General features: G+C 46.6%; 1 protein-coding gene across 2 annotated transcripts in view; it reads right to left on the bottom strand.

Annotated features, from left to right (window-relative positions):
- Positions 1 to 11486: 11486 nt before the first annotated feature.
- LOC139267174 (protein LYRIC-like) overlaps positions 11487 to 20929 on the bottom strand; it is a 133942-nt gene continuing 124499 nt past the window's right edge. For both annotated transcript variants that reach the window (XM_070885098.1, XM_070885097.1), the window contains one exon: positions 11487 to 15710. In XM_070885098.1, coding sequence (XP_070741199.1) covers positions 15643 to 15710 — 68 coding nt within the window. In that variant the 3' untranslated portion in view covers positions 11487 to 15642. The remainder of the gene's footprint in view (positions 15711 to 20929) is intronic.

Below are 20929 nucleotides of genomic sequence, written 5' to 3'. Positions count from 1 at the left end.
ACTGCCTTTTATATCTGCTTGCCCGGGATGTGCAGGTGACCCTTGGGTCTCCAACAGGTGCGCCCCCTGGTGGTAAGTCTTACACACTAGTAAATTTACATACATAACATCACTCCCCCCCCCCACCCCCGCCCCCCCCTCCCAAAGTCTTAGATACAAGTTATTTACAAGTTGCGGTGATCCAGGGCTTTACATTCCCAGGTTGATCGCCTGAGTTGAAGTCCTGGCATGGGTGAGTCGGTTGGATCATTGCTGCACTGCAGCGCGGCTGGTCTGATTGGACTGTCAGGCATGGTGTGTTCATCCTTGTGGTTTACAGCGAGGTCGGTTGCTGGTTGGGTGTGTGTTGGTGGCTCAATTATGGTAATGTCCTCTTCAAACTGTTCTTGGTTGTCAGTGAATCGCAGTTTGGTCTGATCCAAATGCTTTCTGCACGTTTGTCCATTCACAAGTTTGACAACAAACATTTTATTCCCCTCCTTGACCAAAAAAGTGCCAGCAACCCATTTGGGACCAAGACCATAATTAAGAACAAACACAGGGTCATTAACCTCAATGTCATGCGATATAGCCACGCGATTGTGGTACACATTATGCCAGTGACGCTGGGTTTCTACATGATCATCGAGATCCGGGTGGACTAAGGAGAGCCTGGTTTTGAGTGCTCTCTTCATTAACAATTCTGCAGGAGGAACCCCGGTAAGCGAGTGGGGTCGTATCCAATAGCTGAGCAGAACCCGAGATAATTGGGTCTGCAGGGAATCATCGTCATGCGTTTCAAGCTCTGCTTGATAGTTTGGACTGCCCATTCCGCTTGACCATTGGATGCGGGCTTAAACGGGGCAGACCTGACATGCTTGATGCCATTGCGAGTCATGAACTCGTTGAATTCCGAACTGGTGAAACATGGTCCATTGTCACTAACAAGGACGTCGGGCAAGCCATGGGTGGTGAACATGGCCCGGAGGCTTTCAATGGTGGCAGTGGATGTACACGATGACATTATTATACATTCAATCCATTTAGAGTAAGCGTCCACTGCTACAAGGAACATCTTTCCTAGAAAGGGGCCAGCGAAATCTACATGGACCCTGGGCCACGGTTTGGAGGGCCATGACCACAGACTCAGTGGGGCCTCCCTTGGTGCATTGTTCAACTGTGAGCAAGTGTTACATTGGTGTACGCATGACTCCAATTCCGAGTCAATGCCGGGCCATCAAACGTGCGACCTGGCGATAGCCTTCATCATGAATATACCTGGGTAGGTACTGTGTAGGTTGAGTATAAATGTTTCCCTCCCTTTTTTTGGCAAAACCACACGCTTACCCCATAGGAGACAATCCGAATGGATGGATATTTCATCCTTGCGTCGCTAAAACGGCTTAATTTTGTCTTGCATTTCCCCGGGAACAGCCGACCAGCTCTCATTAAGGACTCAGCTTTTTACCAGTGATAACACAGGGTCCTGGTTAGTCCAGGTCCTGATCTGGCGAGCCGTGACGGGTGACCCCTCGCTCTCAAAAACATCCATTACAAGAAGCAAGTCTGCGGGTTGTGCCATTTACACTCCGGTGGTGGGCAATGGTAGCCGACTGAGGGCATCAGCACAGTTCTCAGTGCCTGGTCTGTGGCGGATTACGTAGTCATATGTGGATAACGTTAATGCCCATCTTTGGATGCGGGATGAAGCATTGGTGTTAATGCTTTTGCTTTCTGAGAACAGCGAAATGAGTGGTTTGTGGTCAGTTTCGAGCTCGAACCGGAGTCTAAATAGGTATTGGTGCATTTTCTTAACCCCGTATAAGCATACTAATGCTTCTTTCTCAACCATACTGTAGGCTCTTTCAGCCTCAGATAAACTTCTGGACGCATATGCAACCGGTTGCAGTTTGCCTGACACATTTGCTTGCTGTAACACACAACCGACGCCGTACGAAGATGCATCACAAGCTAGTGCTATATGTTTACACAGGTCATACAATACAAGTAATTTGTTAGAACATAGCAGGTTTCTGCCCTTATTAAAGGCTGTCTCTTGAGATTTACCCCAAACCCAGTCATCACCCTTGCGTAGCAATAAATGCAAAGGTTCCAGCAAAATGCTCAACCCCGGCAGAAAGTTACCAAAATAGTTGAGGAGTCCCAGGAACGAATGCAGCTCCATCACATTCTGTGGTCTGGGTGCATTCTTGATGGCCTCCGTCTTGGAGTCTGTGGGTCTGATGCCGTTCGCTGCAATCTTTCTCCCTAAAAATTCGACCTCTGGCGCCAGGCAAACACACTTGGAGCGTTTCAGCCTGAGTCTCACTCTGTCCAGTCGCTTTAGAACTTCTTCCAGGTTGTGCAAGTGTTCGGTGGTGTTGCGACCAGTGATCAGGATGTCGTCTTGAAACACCACGGTGCGCGGAACCGATTTCAGCAGACTCTCCAAGTTGCTCTGGAAGATGGCCGCAGCCGAGCGAATCCCAAAAGGGCATCTGTGGTATATGAACAGTCCTTTGTGCATGTTGATGCATGTCAATTTTTTCGAAGGTTCAGCCAGTTCATGTGTCATGTAAGCAGAGGTTAGATCCAGCTTGGTGAACGACTTCCCTCCTGCTAGCGTTGCAAACAGGTCATCTGCTTTGGGTAGTGGATACTGGTCCTGTAACAAGACTCGGTTGATCGTTACCTTGTAGTCCCCGCAGATTCTGACCGTTGCATCGCTTTTCAACACCGGAACAATTGGATTGGCCCACTCGTTTAACTCGACTGGCGGTATGATTCCCTCTCGTTGAAGTCTGTCCAGCTCGATTTCGACTTTCTCTTGCATCATATATGGAACCACTCGGGCCTTGTGATGAATGGGCTGTGCATCAGGGACTAGATGGATCTGCACTTTGGCGCCTGTGAAGTTGTCGATGCCTGGCTCAAATAACGCTGGGAATTTGTTTAGCACTTGGGCACACAAGGCATCATCCACCGAAGACAGTGCTTTGATGTCGTCCCAGTTCCATCGGATCTTTCCAAGCTAGCTTCTGCCAAACAGTGTTGGACTATCGCCTGGTACAATCCATAGTGATAAATCATGCACAGTTCCATCGTACGATACCTTCACTGCCGCACTGCCAATGACTCGTATGAGTTCTTTGGTGTAAGTGCATAGCTTTGTGTGAATCGGGCTCAGTTTTGGCCTTTGTGCCTTGTTGCCTCACAGTTTCTCAAAAGCCTTCTGGCTCATAATTGACTGATTCGCCCCCGCGTCCAATTCCATGGAAACTGGAATGCCGTTTAATTTGACTTTCAACATTATCGGAGGGCTTTTGGTGGTGAAGGTGTGTACCCCATGCACTTCCTCTTCAGCCTCGGGTTGAGTTGCCTCTCTTATTCGTTCAGCGTGATTCGCACTGGACGGTCATCTTTTGCCGACTCTGCCACGTGGTGAGTCGCAGTACGCTTGCACATTTGCTGGAGGTGCCCCATTATTCCACAGTCCTTGCACACATAGTGGTTAAATCGACATTGATGGGCCCGATGTTACTGGATTCGCATTCACGCCCCACAGCGGCCTCTGAGTCATCCTAGGTCTGGCCTCTGAAGGCGTGTAGGCCCTGCCATGTACAGTTCTGCCTGCTGAAGGCATTATTTTATGCACAGTACTTGCCGGTGAGCTTCGATGCTGCAAAGATATCTGCTTAGTGTTATCGTTCGTGGATGTGAAAGCCTGGGCTATCGTGATGGCCTTGCTCAGATCTAGGGATTCTGCAGACAGCAGTTTGTGAAGAATGACCTCGTGGCCAATTCCAAGTACGAAAAAGTCCCGCAACATTTCCCCCAAAAATCCAGCAAATTTACACGGTCCCGCAAAGCGTCTTAGGTCGGCGACATAGCTTGCCACGTCCTGGCCCTCGGAGCGATGGTGTGTATAAAAGCGATACCTGGCTATTAAGATGCTCTCCTTTGGCTTGAGGTGTTCCCGAACCAGCGTGCACAACTCTTCATCTGTTTTGTCCATTGGTTTCGTCGGTGCTAGCAGATTTTTGATGTGGCCATATATCGTGGACCCACAAACGGTGAGGAGAATCGCCCTGTGCTTGATCGTGTTACTGTCCTTCTCCAGCTCCTTGGCCATGAAGTGCTGGTCAAGACGCTCAAGGAAGACTTCCCAATCATCACCCTCAACAAATCTCTCAAGAATATCAGCGGCAGACATAACCACATGAAAGTTCGTGATCTGTTACTCGTTGCCAATTGTTATGTTCAGAATAACTCCACAAGACTGTCCACTGTAAGCTCAAACTGTTATGACCTTGGTCTCTTTAATGTAACTCCAGAGTGAGGAAGCAGCATGGTAGACTGCTTTTTATACTTGCTTGCCCGGAGTGTGCAAGTGACCCTTGGGTCTCCAACAGGTGCACCCCCTGGTGGCAAGTCTTGCACATGAGTAGAGTTTACTTACATAACACCCCTTGTCCCCAAGCAGCCAGCCTCTGACCCGCTGGTCTGGTTGGAAGAGAGGGTTGGTGCAGGATGGAAGTATCCTAACTACTCGCAGGAAACCAGCTATGGACCTGCATTATTCTCTGCCTGTGGTCACAGATGAGTTGAACATTCCATGAATGGAAGCCCTTCCTGTTGTAGAAAGTTCTTGTTTGGTGACAGGGAGCATGCAGGGCTACGAGGGTACACTTGTGGACACCAACAATTCTGGCAATTCCTGAAGCTCTTTCCTGTTGCCAGTCTCCATTGGGAAAGTGATACATTTTTGCCATTTTGCAAATAATACATCTGTTACCTGTCTGATGGAACTGTGCACAGCAAACCGATATATATCGGTAATGTTTCCTGAAGGAGTTTGGAATTATCCAGTGGCATATAGGTTTAGAGCTACAGTCACCTTTGCTTCACAGGCAATGCTGTGCATGGCCCTGGTTCTGGGCTCCCATTCTATCTGCAACAAGTGACGTAGCTCAGTAACTGCTATCTGTAAAAGTGGAACTGCTTGACACACTGCTCCAGGTATGATGGTCAGTTCCTGAAAACCCACATACTGTAATGTCTCCTGCCCCTCCTTTGGTCTCTCTGAACAGCCTCTCCAGCTCTGTGCTGCCTTTCTGGCTGCTGCTGCGCTTCCCCCTCAGTGAGTAGCTTTTCTTTTATTTTCCTTATCAGTAGGTAACCTTTATCATTGTTGTGCCAAATTAAGTCAATCTGGGAGTTAAGTCATGGCAGGAGAGCTCGGACATGTGTTATGCTCCTCCTGTGCTATGTGGGAACTCAGGGACGCTTCCAGTGTCCCTGATGACTATATGTGCGGTAAGTGTGTCCTGCTGCAGCTCGTGACAGACCGCATTGCGGTATTGGAGCTGCGGGTGGATTCACTCTGGGGCATCCGCGATGCTGAGGATATCGTGAATAGCACATTTAGTGAGTTGGTCAGACCGCAGGTATAGGTTACACAGACAGATAGGGAATGGATGACCAACAGGAAGAGCAGTGGAAGGAAGGTAGTGCAGAGGTCCCCTGCGGTCATCCCCCTCCAAAACAGATACATCATTTTGGGTATTGTTGGGGGTGTTGACTCATCAGCGGAAGGCAGCAGCAGCCAAGTCCATGGCACTGTGGGTGGCTCTGCTGCACAGGAGGGCAGGAAAAAGAGTGGGAGAGCCATAGTGGTAGGGGATTCTATTGCAAGGGGAATAGACAGATGCTTCTGCGGCCACAATAGAGACTCCAGGCTGGTATGTTGCCTCCCTGGTGCAAGGGTCAAGGATGTCTCGGAGCGGTTGCAGGACATTTTGGAGTGGGAGGGTGAACAGCCAGTTGTCAGGGTGCATATAGGTACCAACGATATAGGTAAAAAAAATTGGGATGAATTTAGGGAGCTAGGAGTTAAATTAAAAAATAGGACCTCAAAAGTAGTAATCTCAGGATTGCTACCAGTGCCACGTGCTAGTCAGAGTAGGAATCGCAGGATAGCTCAGATATATACGTGGCTTGAGGAGTGATGCAGAAGGGAGGGATTCAAATTCCAGGGACATTGGAACAGGTTTTTGGGGGAGGTGGGACTAGTACAAACCGGATGGTCTGCACCTAGGCAGGACCAGAACCAATGTCCTAGGGGGAAGTGTTTGCTAGCGCTGTTGGGGAGGAGTTAAACTAAAATGGCAGGGGGATGGGAACCTATGCAGGGAGACAGAGGGAAGTAGAATGGGGGCAGAAGCAAAAGATAGAAAGAAGAAAAGTAAAATTGGAGGGCAGAGAAACCCAAGGCAAAAATCAAAAAGGGCCACATTACAGCAAAATCCTAAAGGGGCAAAGGGTGTCACAAAGACAAGCCTGAAGACTCTATGCCTCAATACGAGGAGTATTCGTAATAAGGTGGACAAATTAATTGCACAGGCAGCAATGAATGAATATGATATCATTGGCATCACGGAGACATGGCTCCAGGGTGACCAAGGCTGGGAACGCAACATCCAGGGATATTCAACATTCAGGAAGGATAGACAGAAAGGAAAAGGGGGTGGGGTAGCGTTGCTGTTAAAGAGAAAATTAAGGAAGGACATTAGCTTGGATGATGTGGAATTTGTATGGGTGGAGCTGCGGAATACCAAAGGGCAGAAAGCGCTAGTGGGAGTTGTGTACAGACCATCAAACAATAGTAGTGAGGTTGGGGACAGCATCAAACAAGAAATTAGGGACGCATGCAATAAAAGTACAGCAGTTATCATGGGCGACTTTAATCTACATATAGTTTGGGCTAACCAAACTGGTAGCAATATGGTGGAGAAGGATTTCCTGGGGTATATTAGGGATGGTTTTCTAGACCAATATGTCGAGGAACCAACTAGAGGGCTGGCCATCCTAGACTGGGTGATGTGAATTGAGAAAGGACTAATTAGCAATCTTGTGCGAGGCCCCTTCAGGAAGAGTGACCATAATATCATAGAGTTCTTTATTAAGGTGGAGAGTGACACAGTTAATTTAGAGACTAGGGTCCTGAATTTAAGGAAAGGTAACTTTGATGGTATGAGGCGTGAATTGGCTAGAATAGACTGGCGAATTATACTTAAAAGATTGACGGTGGATATGGAATGGCAAACATTTGAAGATCACATGGATAAACTTCAACAATTGTACATGCCTGTCTGGAGTAAAAATAAAACGGGGAAGGTGGCTCAACCGTGGCTAACAAGGGAAATTAAGGATAGTGTTAAATCCAAGGAAGAGGCATATAAATTGGCCAGAAAAAGCAGCAAACCTGAGGACTGGGAGAAATTTAGAATTCAGCAGAGGAGGACAAAGGGGTTAATTAGGAGGGGGAAAATAGAGTATGAGAAGAAGTTTGACAGGAACATAAACACTGACTGCAAAAGCTTCTATAGATATGTGAAGAGAAAAAGATTAGTGAAGACAAACGTAGGTCCCTTGCAGTCAGATTCAGGTGAATTTCTAATGGGGAACAAAGAAATGGCAGACCAGTTGAACAAATACTTTGGTTCTGTCTTCACGAAGGAAGACACAAATAACCTTCCAGAAGTAACAGGGAACCGAGGGTCTAGTGAGAAGGAGGAACTGGAGGATATCCTTATTAGGCGGGAAATTGTGTTTGGGAAATTGATGGTATTGAAGGCCGATAAATCCCCGGGCCTGATAGTCTGCATCCCAGAGTACTTAAGGAAGTGGCCATCGAAATAGTGGATGCATTGGTGATCATTTTCCAACAGTCTATCAACTCTGGATCAGTTCCTATGGACTGGAGGGTAGCTAATGTAACACCACTTTTAAAAAAGGAAAAGAGAAAACGGTTAATTATAGACCAGTTAGCCTGACATCAGTAATAGGGAAAATGTTGGAATCGATTATTAAAGATGAAATAGCAGCGCATTTGGAAAGCAGTGACAGGATCAGTCCAAGTCAGCATGGATTTATAAAAGGGAAATCATGCTTGACAAATCTTCTGGAATTTTTTTGAGGATGTAACTAGTAGAGTGGACAAGGGAGAACCAGTGGATGTGATGTATTTGGACTTTAAAAGGCTTTTGAAATGATCCCACACAAGGGATTGGTGTTCAAAATCAAAGCACATGGTATTGGGGGTAGTACTGACGTGGCTAGAGAACTGGTTGGCAGACAGGAAGCAGAGAGTCGGGATAAACGGGTCCTTTTCAGAATGGCAGGCAGTGACTAGTGGAGTGCTGCAGGACTCAGTGCTGGGACCCCAGCTCTTTACAATATACGTTAATGATTTAGATGAAGGAATTGAGTGTAATATCTCCAAGTTTGCAGATGACACTAAACTGGCTGTGAGCTGTGAGGAGGACGTCAAGAGGCTGCAGGGTGATTTGGACAGGTTAGGTGAATGGACAAATGCATGGCAAATGCAGTATAATGTGGATAAATGTGAGGTTATCCACTTTGGTGGCAAAAACACGAAGGCAGAATATTATCTGAATGGCAGCAGATTAGGAAAAGGGGAGGTGCAACGAGAGCTGGGTTTCATGGTACATCAGTTATTGAAATTTGGGATGCAAGTACAGCAGGCGGTGAAGGCGGCAAATGGCATGTTGGCCTTCATAGCGAGGGGATTTGAGTACTGCAGTTGTACAGGGCCTTGGTGAGGCCTCACCTGGAATATTGTGTTCAGTTTTGGTCTTCTAATCTGAGGAAGGACGTTCTTGCTATTGAGGGAGTGCAACGAAGGTTCACCAGACTGATTCCCGGGATGGCTGGACTGACATATGAGGAGAGACTGGATCAACTGGGTTTTTATACATTGGAGTTTAGAAGGATGAGAGGAGATTTCATAGAAACATGTAAGATTCTGACGGGAGTGGACAGGTTAGATGTGGGAATCATGTTCCCGATGTTGGGGAAGTCCAGAACCAGGGGACGCAGTCATAGGATAAGTGAGGCCATTTAGGACTGAGATGAGGAGAAACTTCTTCACTCAGAGTTGTTAACCTGTGGAGTTCCCTACTGCAAAGAGTTGCTGATGCCAGTTCATTGGATATATTCAAGAGGGAGTTAGATATGGCCCTTACAGCTAAAGGGATCGAGGGGTATGAAGAGAAAGCAGGAAAGGGGTACTGAGGGAATGATCAGCCATGATCTTATTGAATGGTGATGCAGGCTCGAAGGACTGAATGGCCTACTCCAGCACCTATTTTCTATGTTTCTAACCCATCTCCGTCTTCCGCGAGGCCAATCCTGAAAAATATTGCACCTCCCAGAACTCACTCTTCAAAACTACTGGACACCGAAACATCAGCCAATATAGTCATAAAATTAACACAAAGCACTCCAATAGCCTATAAAGCACAACCAGAGATTAGGCCTGGATTTTGCTCACCTCGGTGAGTCCGGTGTGGGCGATGTTGGTGGCGGGTCCATCCTGCTGCCTAAAATGGATTTAAGTTGATAGGGCTTGTTAAGCTTGCCCAGCCCGTATCGGTCCAATTAGAGAAAGCGGGTCTGGTGATGTCATTCATGATGCATCATCAGCTGGTTTTCTTAAAGGGACCACGGACAACTTTTTTTTGACATTTGGGCTGTCAGTGTTCTACAGCACTGCTGCAAACACCGACAGAGGTGTGGGGCTGCACCCAGGTTCTCCCATGACTCCCTCCATATGCTTACAGGGTGAGTCACAGCACACAGGGAGATCCTCTTTCCATTCCAGGGGCGGATGAGACCATCCCAGGAGACCAACACAGCCTGGTTGCACATTGTAGAAGAGATCACAAGCAGAAATATCGTCAGGAGGACCAGGCTGCAGTGGCGCAAACCTTTCAATGATCTCAGTAGATCAAAAAATATTAATACAAAGCCACATTCACCTTCATCCTCATGTGCTTCTCATCACATCCCCATCACTCTGCCTTCCCTACCCTACTCCTGCACATTCTTACTGACACCAACTTACCTTGCACCTCTACCCATCCCTCTATCTATATTATTACATCCCCATCTCACTACCAACCCGTACCCTCATCCTAGTGCAATCATACCAACTAATACACAAGAGTAGCCACTTGGGTGTTTTATCCAATGTTCATGTCAAGTTTCTGTTAATTTGCTGTCAAACATTGAAACCTTTATTTTCAACACTTTCTGCTCTTGGACGGATTTGTGTGCACATTTGGAAGTGAGTTGCTGTTAATAGTGAGACATAATGGTACCCCCTGTAATGGTGGTGAGTGTGAAAGGAATGGCTTATAGTGGTTTATAGTATTGGTGTGAGGTGGTACCAACCTGGTGCATCATGTAGCAGCCAGAGTGCACAGTGTCAATGAATTAAATCTGGCCATGGTGAGGTCACCCTTGGCCTCCTAGGCAGCAATGTGCTCGGGTGCTCATGCCCCCTGTAGCATTAGGTGATTGTGGAGAAGGTTGATGGTGTTGGTGCTGCTGGTGTATCGTGGTCGGATTCTGAGGACCAAAGTGAAACAGAATAAAGGGCACTCATTTTGATGGAATAGATGACAGGTGAAGTAGAGATGACACTGTTATTGGTGAGAGAGTTCGTCTAATGAGCTGAGAGTAGATGGTGAGTGGAAAGCCTGCAGAATCTGTGCTGGAAATGGACTGAGAAACAGCTTGTGGCTGAGGAAAGTGATGATCTGTCAGGTGGGAGCTTTTACTGTACATTCAAAGCTGTCAAGTAATCAGTTGGAACAATGGCCACTGAACTCCCGCCTCAGATTGACAGGCATGGTTCCCAAACAGCATGGTTCCCATGGCCATGAAGTTAAAGTTAAAAATCAAATTAAAAAGGCTTTGTAAAGGTCTGTTAAGTACATTATAATGAGTTTAATTGGATCGCCCACCCCTGCCTGTCGGGTCTGCTCAGCGCTGACAGACCCGACAAAGGCGTGTTGCGGCAGGTTGACAGCAGGTTCCTGACCCACTGTCAAAAAAAACCCACTTTCATACCCGACCCGTCACTGATCTTGCCCGCTGACAGTCTGGGAAATTCTGGCCGTAATCTTAAAGGGGTGAGGATCTCTTGAAATATCGCTGCTGCAGCCATCTTCCCAATTGTTAGCACCATCTTTTGCTGGGCGGCGTTAGGAACGGACAAATCAAGCGCTCCGCGACACCAATTTCAAAAAAAGCTTCTGATTCAGGCACAGGACTCTTATGACCATTTATTAATTAGGCCAACATTCGTTTCAGGTGGCCGCCAGGAAAGCTCAAATCAATATGTTGGACGTACTCATGGCGCCATTAAGGCATAGGATGTCGTGCTGTGCAATCAGTCACTTTTGATCCTGTTTTACATCCAAACATCGGGTGAAGTGGCGTCCAATTTCCTCCCACAGACACAGTACTAAAATATTAGTCAGGTTTTCAGTAATGGCTGTATCTTATTGCTAAATAGATCCTTGAAAAAACTGTTCATGCTGCAAACTGAATTGTAGGCCCAGTTAGTTGGTAACCTAAGAACAAAACACTTCACTTTCTTTTTGATAACATGATTTGCCATTTATTTAAAATGGAAGATGGACAGACTGATAGCCTCAGGTACTATAATGAATGGCTTGATGGCCTATATAGTCAAACAAACATTGCATGATCTGACATGTTTCTACATATTTCCCATCAGTTAAAACAAAGCTAAAAATAACAAGATCTTCCAAGTTTACCTTTTGGCTTCAAAATATTTTAACTGGAGTTTCAAAGAAAACTTACACTGTTTAAAGAAGGCAAAGGTATTTTTAAAAGACAGTATGGCTTTTGTTGACCTACATCACATTATTTCACTTCTGATGATGTTTGTAGTAGTGATGAAAGAATATGGGGAACACGGTTAAGACAGTTGTCACATTTTTGGGCCATTCATCTATGAAAATGTGCAAGAATAATTTCTTGTCTATAAATTTTCTTTCCTCTTCTGTTGAAGGCACAGATTTACTCAGAAGTATGGTTCCAAGGGCACTAGAAGCACTCTGCATTTTGTCTAAGTGTCCATTTTTCAAATGTCAGCTTAGACAATGAGTGAAGGTAGGCTACTTGACTTCGGGGGGTCGGGGAGGGGAGGGCTTCACAGCTGACTTTCATCCTTTCATCATCAAACATCCACAAGATATATTTCCCAGCAACGATCAATACATAGTGGGAACCCTGGTTGATGAGGCTAATTGTAGTGACCCTATCATCATCTTGACTGAGATCAGTTAACTTAGTAAAGATCAAAGATTGAACCTGGGGTCATCACTGGTCTGAGGAATATATTTTAAAGGCACACTGCATAGCTCAGATGGTTGTTAAAAATAGCCTGGGTAGACCAATTGATGTCCAGTGAAAATGTTTTCAAATGTAGTTCTGAAAAGCAGTTTATGTAGGTCTAACAAAATGAATACTGAAATAGATGAGACTTTCAATATCAGCTGTCAAGTAAACTATCACTCGCTTTACACATTAAAAAATTATCAAACATTTACCAACATATGTTGAGATTACCTTCACCGTATTCACTGTATCGCAACTCACAATTCTACTGTACAAATTCCACTTTCACAGCTACATACATAATGCAAAGTTTGAGAAATACATCCAAAAGTATTGTAAAAGGAATATTAAAACAATTATTCTACATAAATTAACTTAACACAATGATTACACCACACATGTGACTTACTATCATGAAGATATTTTTTTATTATCCTCTTTAAGACCTTCATGAAGTGCAGGTCTATACTATGGAAAGGATAAACTGTGTGTTCCGCTATTCCCCATTGTGTAGCGTATTTATCTCAAATAAATACTTTTTTAAAACAAATTGTTTTGTTACATTGATTGTTGAAACATAGAACATTCATTATATAACACAAACTAAAAATATCGCACAAACTCTACAATAAAGTGCAAACATATTATACAATAATGCAGACTTATACTGAAAGAATTGTCCATATTATCAAAAGACCAGCAACCTATTTCTAGACTAGTTTTAACCAAATGACTGCTCAGCATTTTACAAGTAGGAAATCAGTAAGCTTCAGAAACCCAGAATTCAAATCTGAAAATTAAAAGTAATTTATTGTAAAAATGTAATTCCCTTGTTAAACCTTTTTTTCCAGCGTAAACCGGCCATAAAATATGGTGTATTGCAACTTCCTACACATTTTAAAGTTTCCCAAGCTAAAAGGGAATGACTTATATACTGGTTCATCTTGCAACAATTCCCATACTAAACCAGTAACTAAAACAGAGAAACGACGCATACACTATATTTTACAGTTTTATATATGCACAGACTGATAACCTCGTGACAGCACTAACTAAACTGTTATCATTATTAGATACAATAGCATTTCAAATTTAATTTAATATTAATTGATGTAGCAAATTATCATTGCAGTTCAAGATGTTTATTAAAAAAAGATCAGCTAAACACAAAACAGACACAAAACTTAATTTCACAGCATACTGAAGTCAGATGATATTTTGAAAGAAAGGCATCACAGAAGTACATCATAATCCTATATAAACTGTTGGTGTTCGGAGAGGGGTAGGAAATAAAGCACTCCGAGTTATAAAAAGGAAAAAAATACTGTCTCACAGGAACACACGAGTGAAAATTGTTAAATCTCCTATAAAACTGTTAAGTGAACATTAAGGCTAATGTGGCCACGACATGACCAGTTAAAAAGTTGTGTTTTTGTACAAATGGAATTTTTTTTTTATGCAGTTAGAATATTCAGAACCTTGCATGGGTTTATCACTGATCGTTAAAAAAAATGTAACAGGTGAGTAAACTGCAGCAAACGCCTTTATAAATCTGGATAGTTTAGTTCTTTTTAAATAGTAAATGCTATATTTAAGGATACTGGTTTAGGAGGTATCGGTTGTATGTTAACTAGTAGGCTATTTACATAAAACACGATGTTGGCTTGATTTCAAATCGCCCTTTAACTGATTTTTCGTCCAAATAAAATTGAAAATTCTGCTCTCTTATGTAGGATTATGTCTAATATTGAATACTCCAGCAAATAATACACAAGGTGTACACCTAGGGAAGTCATACGTGTTGATTTACTTTCTATAGGGTGTGTGTGTGCTCTTGCCTCCGTAGTCAATTCTGTTGGATTACTTCTTGACTTTTTCACATTTTGACAGCATTGACTCAGGTTTTGATATTGTCAGATTCCATCACAACAAATAAACTGTAAATCCCTTTAGTTTAAACAATTATCATTAATTTTTAGGCTGTCACATCTCAAAGGAGATCACACTATTTGCCACATTACTGTTCAATGGTTCATTTAATGTAAGCACATTGGATGAAACTAGTTAAAAAATTCAAGTCTATTAATTTAATAAGTTCATGTAAATAGACTTTAAATTTCAGAAGGTAATGAACAGGTTATTATATTGTAAGGCTGAGTGCCTATGACCGATTCTTAGTTTGTAAAAATGATCAGGTTGCATTTTGAAATGGTAACATTTCAAAGTAACAAAAGTATGCAAAAAAGTGGATCTTTTCAAATGGCCCCAATGAACAATTCAGCTAATTCTTACACTGCTACATTTGTGCAGAAACCCTGATTGGGTTTACAGCAAAATGTTTTAAAATGACCAAATTTCTTGGAAATATGGATCTTTAATGCGAATTAGGTCAATAGCTGTAACACCAATCCAAGGATTCTCTTTTGATTAGAATAAGAGGTACTCCCATCAGTAGTGTATAATTGAATCATTTTATTAACTGATCAGATCTTATCTTTTTTAATTTGGGGGATTATTTCCCTTTGTGTTTGATTATAGGGTTTACAAATAAATCAGTCTGACTGATTCAAAGAACTTTTAAAGAGGAAAGTAAGGATTTGTCAACAAACAAAGTCTAAAAGTATGGGCACCACTGACGAAAAGAAATAAAACATATTGGGTAGGTTGGGGTTCTATGGCTCTGCACATTTAGTGCATTTTCATACCAAAAGATGCAAAATTATATGATTTAATTATTAAATCTGGACAAGCAAGATTACTGAGTAATACCTGAAGTGCTATAATATTGCTATGAGCTGACAGTGGACAAATGGCAGACTTTGTTCTTAGTATGGAAGTGATTCCATAGGTACACCTCAACAGTGTCGAGAGAAGCCACCTCTTGATCTGTATGATCCTACCTGCAAGGAACCGGTAGTATGATTTAAGACACAAGACAGGCAGCCATGGTTAGTTTTAAAGTACAGTTTTGCAATAAGACACAACGCATCTGTTCCTATGTAAACTAAGAGAACATGGACAGTTTTAAATGGATTGCAATTAAATATGCAAAATTAAAAACAAACAATTATGTCTAGCCTGTTTCTATACTGCCATAAATCGAGGCTGCTTGGAACTGGCAAAGCTAATTTGCATTCCATGTTGTGCTAGAATAGAAAAATCTACAAAGTACGTAGGAAATACATCCCTTTTGTGGCTGAATTTCACCTCTCAGTAACAATAAGCATTTGGCTTCAACAACTCCTTTTACTTTGCTCTCTGGTTTCCATGACTAGATGGGAGTTTCCTACTGTTTTGTCCCTTTGTTCATTTTATGGACTTAGTGCAATGCTTCCTGCAGCGGAACGCTTGTAGCTAATTTAGCAGTAACTGGTGACGATATCAGAGTTAAAAACCTGAACCATTTGCATGAATAAAAAGGCAGTGTCAAGTTTCTCTTCTGGCTTTCATTTTCTTCTTCTCTGTTTTAGCACAGTCTAAAGTGAAGCCATTATCTGTGATAAATAAAAGAAAATGTACTTGAGATTAAATATTGTTCGCAAAATAATTTGTCAGCTGCTTACAGCATGTTTACGATTTCCAGTTTTTGAGACAATCTGATAAAACCCAATAAAACTATCCCTTTTACTTAAAGTTTTAAAAATCGGTCTTTGTTCATTAATGCATGCGATATTACACATGTATTTTTAAAATAAAATTTAAATTGTGGTATGAAAGATCGGCAGAATAAAAACTTAATCAGAATAAAATTTACACGCTCAACTGAAACACAAATCCCAGCTCTCTGCTCCACCACACCCACCGACTCTCTCAAGACTCCATTGCTCCGATGTTATCGGGGAGTCGGCAGGGTGCGGAGGAAAGCCGACAAGACCAGGGACGTGGAGGCCCTGCTGATCTTAATGGCAGTGCCTTATTTAAACCAAAGAATGCAGACTCCCACCTGACAGCCGGCCAGATTGACAGCCTGGCTGGCAGGCGGGATTTTGTGGCAGGAGGCTGCAGCCGGTGGGGGGGACCTGTGGGAAGTTAAAAATCGGGCCTCACGACTCTCCTTATTTAATGGCTGCTTTCCCAAATGTGAAGCTGATATTTAAGGTGTTTGGCATTTACCCAATGTTCTGATGACTTTTGCTTTTGTTAACAATACAAAATGAAAGCGCTGATTAAGCATTGAATTTGCTGCAAATGAAAACGGTTAAAAATAACTACCAAAAAGGAAAAATGTAAGCATTGAAAACAGGAAGCTCAAACTAAACATGTTTAAAGGGCTCTGCTGACAAAACACAAAAACTGCTTTTTGTAAAAAGATCAGGATTGTGGTGTGGCCTATGTTTTTGAACAATACTCAATGTTGCAAAATTACTTCATAACCACAAAATGAAAAAGTTAAAAAAATAATTATCTTCATTTCAGTATTTCATAGATCTACTTCACAACATTCAGATTAAAAGATTATGGCCTAGAATACTTCACAACATTCAGATTAAAAGATTATGGCCTAGAAATTCCAATGCCACAAAGGCAGCCTTAGGAGACCACCCATGACTGTGGTACAACTATTGTGAAGCCAAAAACAGTGCAGCACCAGCAAAATCTTCACAGCAGTGAGAAACATATAAAATAGGTGCAGGAGTAGGCCACTCGGACCTTCGAGCCTGCACCACCATTCGATAAGATCATGGCTGATCATTCCCTCAGTACCCCTTTCCTGCTTTCTCCCCATATCCCTTGATCCCCTTAGCCGTAAGGGCCAAATCTAACTCCCTCTTGAATATATCCAATGAACTGGCATCAACAACGCTCTGCGGTAGGGAATTCCAGAGGTTAACAATTCTCTGAGTGAAGAAGTTTCTCCTCATCTCAGTCCTAAATGGCCTACCCCTTATCCTAAGACTGTGTCCCTTGGTTCTGGACTTCCCCAACATCGGGAACAATCTACCTGCATCTAACCTGTCCTGTCCCGTCAGAATCTTGTATGTTTCTATGAGATCCCCTCTCATTCTTCTAAACTCAAATGTATAAAGGCCCAGTTGATCCAGTCTCTCCTCATAGGTCAGTCCAGCCATCCCGGGAATCAGATCTGGTGAACCTTTGCTGCACTCCCTCAATAGCAAGAACGTCCTTCCTCAGATTAGGAGACCAAAACTGAACACAATATTCCAGGTGAGGCCTCACCAACGCCCTGTAAAACTGCAGTAAGACCTCCCTGTTCCTATACTCAAATCCACTAGCTATGAAGGCCAACATATCAATTGCCTTCTTTACCGCCTGCTGTACCTGTATGCCAACTTTCAATGACTGATGAATCATGACACCCAGGTCTCGTTGCACCTCCCCTTTTCCTAATCTGCCACCTTCAGATAATATTTTGTCTTTGCATTTTTGCCCCCAAAGTGGATAACCTCACATTTATCCACATTATACTGCATCTGCCATGCATTTGCCCACTCACCTAACCTGTCTAAGTTGCCCTGCAGCCTCTTAGCATCCCCCTCACAGCTCAAACCGCCACCCAGTTTAGTGTCATCTGCAAACTTGGGAGATATTACACTCAATTCTTTCATCCAGTGAGAATGAAGTTTTCAGAATCAGAAAAAAGGGCACAAATTGCCCAGACATTAACCAGAAGCTTCAATTAACAAACCAGCAACTAATCTTCAAGTAGTGGATTGAGCCTTTTAAATAGCGCTGCTGAAGGGCCCTTCCTGCCTGTTAGTGGCATGAGTTGCTGGGTGAGTCAGGTGCTTTTATAATGTAATATTGAGAAAAGGATCCGACAAGAGTAGGATCTTAATTTGAATATTTTTTATTAATTGTTTTAAATAGTCAGGCATACACCCTGGACATCTACAGAGCAGCCAGATACAATATGGCATTCGGTGCACTTCTGGCTGATATTAAGTGGACCCTGCCCACCATTTTGGATGCTTAGGCACCTGTATCTTGAGGGGATAGAGCGTGGGGGGGAGGGGATAGAGCGTGGGGGGGAGGGGATAGAGCGTGGGGGGGGGGGGAGGGGATAGAACGTGGAGGGGGAGGGGATAGAGCGTGGGGGGGAGGGGATAGAGCGTGGGGGGGGGGGATAGAGCGTGGGGGGGGGATAGAGCGTGGGGGGGGGATAGAGCGTGGGGGGGGGGATAGAGCGTGGGGGGGGGGATAGAGCGTGGGGGGGGGATAGAGCGTGGGGGGGGGATAGAGCGTGGGGGGGGGATAGAGCGTGGGGGGGGGATAGAGCGTGGGGGGGGATAGAGCGTGGGGGGGGGATAGAGCGTGGGGGGGGGATAGAGCGTGGGGGGGGGATAGAGCGTGGGGGGGGGATAGAGCGTGGGGGGGGGATAGAGCGTGGGGGGGGGATAGAGCGTGGGGGGGGATAGAGCGTGGGGGGGGGATAGAGCGTGGGGGGGGGATAGAGCGTGGGGGGGGGATAGAGCGTGGGGGGGGGATAGAGCGTGGGGGGGGGATAGAGCGTGGGGGGGGATAGAGCGTGGGGGGGGGATAGAGCGTGGGGGGGGATAGAGCGTGGGGGGGGATAGAGCGTGGGGGGGGGGATAGAGCGTGGGGGGGGATAGAGCGTGGGGGGGGGATAGAGCGTGGGGGGGGGATAGAGCGTGGGGGGGGGATAGAGCGTGGGGGGGGGATAGAGCGTGGGGGGGGGATAGAGCGTGGGGGGGGGATAGAGCGTGGGGGGGGGATAGAGCGTGGGGGGAGGATAGAGCGTGGGGGGGGGATAGAGCGTGGGGGTGGGGAGGGGGATAGAGCGTGGGGGGGGGAGGGGATAGAGCGTGGGGGGAGGAGGGGATAGAGCGTGGGGGGAGGAGGGGATAGAGCGTGGGGGGAGGAGGGGATAGAGTGTGGGGGAGGAGGGGATATAGTGTGGGGGAGGAGGGAATAGAGTGTGGGGGAGGAGGGAATAGAGTGTGGGGGGAGGGGACAGAGTGTGGGGGGAGGGGACAGAGTGTGGGGGGAGGGGACAGAGTGTGGGGGGAGGGGACAGAGTGTGGGGGGAGGGGACAGAGTGTGGGGGGAGGGGACAGAGTGTGGGGGAAGGGGATAGAGTGTGGGGGGGAGGGGACAGAGTGTGGGGGGAGGGGACAGAGTGTGGGGGAAGGGGATAGAGTGTGGGGGAAGGGGACAGAGTGTGGGGGAAGGGGACAGAGTGTGGGGGGGAGGGGATAGAGTGTGGGGGGAGAGGATAGAGTGGGGGGGGAGGGGATAGAGTGTGGGGGAGGAGGGGATAGAGTGTGGGGGGAGGGGATAGAGTGTGGGGGAAGGGGATAGAGTGTGGGGGGGAGGGGATAGAGTGTGGGGGGGAGGGGATAGAGTGTGGGGGGGAGGGGATAGAGTGTGGGGGGGAGGGGATAGAGTGTGGGGGGGGGGATAGAGTGTGGGGGGGAGGGGATAGAGTGTGGGGGGGAGGGGATAGAGTGTGGGGGGGAGAGGATAGAGTGGGGGGGGGAGAGGATAGAGTGGGGGGGGGAGGGGATAGAGTGGGGGGGGAGGGGATAGAGTGGGGGGGGAGGGGATAGAGTGGGGGGGAGGGGATAGAGTGGGGGGGGAGGGGATAGAGTGGGGGGGGGAGGGGATAGAGTGGGGGGGGGAGGGGATAGAGTGGGGGGGGAGGGGATAGAGTGGGGGGGGGATAGTGTGGGGGGGGAGGGGATAGTGTTGGGGGGGAGGGGATAGAGTGTGGGGGGGAGGGGATAGAGTGGGGGGGGAGGGGATAGAGTGTGGGGGGGAAGGGATAGAGTGGGGGGGGAGGGGATAGAGTGCGGGGGAGAGGGGATAGAGTGCGGGGGAGAGGGGATAGAGTGCGGGGGAGAGGGGATAGAGTGTGGGGGGGGAGGGCATAGAGTGTGGGGGGGAGGGGATAGAGTGGGGAGGGGGAGAGGATAGAGTGGGGGGGGAGGGGATAGAGTGTGGGGGAAGGGGATAGAGTGTGGGGGGGAGGGGATAGAGTGTGGGGGGAGGGGATAGAGTGTGGGGGGGAGGGGATAGAGTGTGGGGGGGAGGGGATAGAGTGTGGGGGGGAGGGGATAGAGTGTGGGGGGGAGGGGATAGAGTGTGGGGGGGAGGGGATAGAGTGTGGGGGGGAGGGGATAGAGTGTGGGGGGGAGGGGATAGAGTGTGGGGGGGAGGGGATAGAGTGGGGGGGGAGGGGATAGAGTGGGGGGGGGAGGGGATAGAGTGGGGGGGGGGGAGGGGATAGAGTGGGGGGGAGGGGATAGAGTGGGGGGGAGGGGACAGAGTGTGGGGGGAGGGGACAGAGTGTGGGGGGAGGGGACAGAGTGTGGGGGGAGGGGACAGAGTGTGGGGGGAGGGGACAGAGTGTGGGGGGAGGGGACAGAGTGTGGGGGGAGGGGACAGAGTGTGGGGGGGAGGGGACAGAGTGTGGGGGGGGGGGATAGAGTGTGGGGGAGGGGATAGAGTGTGGGGGGAGGGGATAGAGTGTGGGGGGAGGGGATAGAGTGTGGGGGGGAGGGGATAGAGTGTGGGGGGAGGGGATAGAGTGTGGGGGGAGGGGATAGAGTGTGGGGGGGAGGGGATAGAGTGTGGGGGGAGGGGATAGAGTGTGGGGGGAGGGGATAGAGTGTGGGGGGGAGGGGATAGAGTGTGGGGGGGAGGGGATAGAGTGTGGGGGGGAGGGGATAGAGTGTGGGGGGGAGGGGATAGAGTGTGGGGGGGGAGGGGATAGAGTGTGGGGGGGGAAGGG

Source organism: Pristiophorus japonicus, chromosome 7, assembly GCF_044704955.1.
Source record: "Pristiophorus japonicus isolate sPriJap1 chromosome 7, sPriJap1.hap1, whole genome shotgun sequence".
In the NCBI taxonomy this organism is placed as follows: Eukaryota; Metazoa; Chordata; class Chondrichthyes; family Pristiophoridae; genus Pristiophorus; species Pristiophorus japonicus.
Note: the sequence above shows the minus strand (reverse complement) of the source record. Positions and strands in the feature narration are given on the sequence as shown.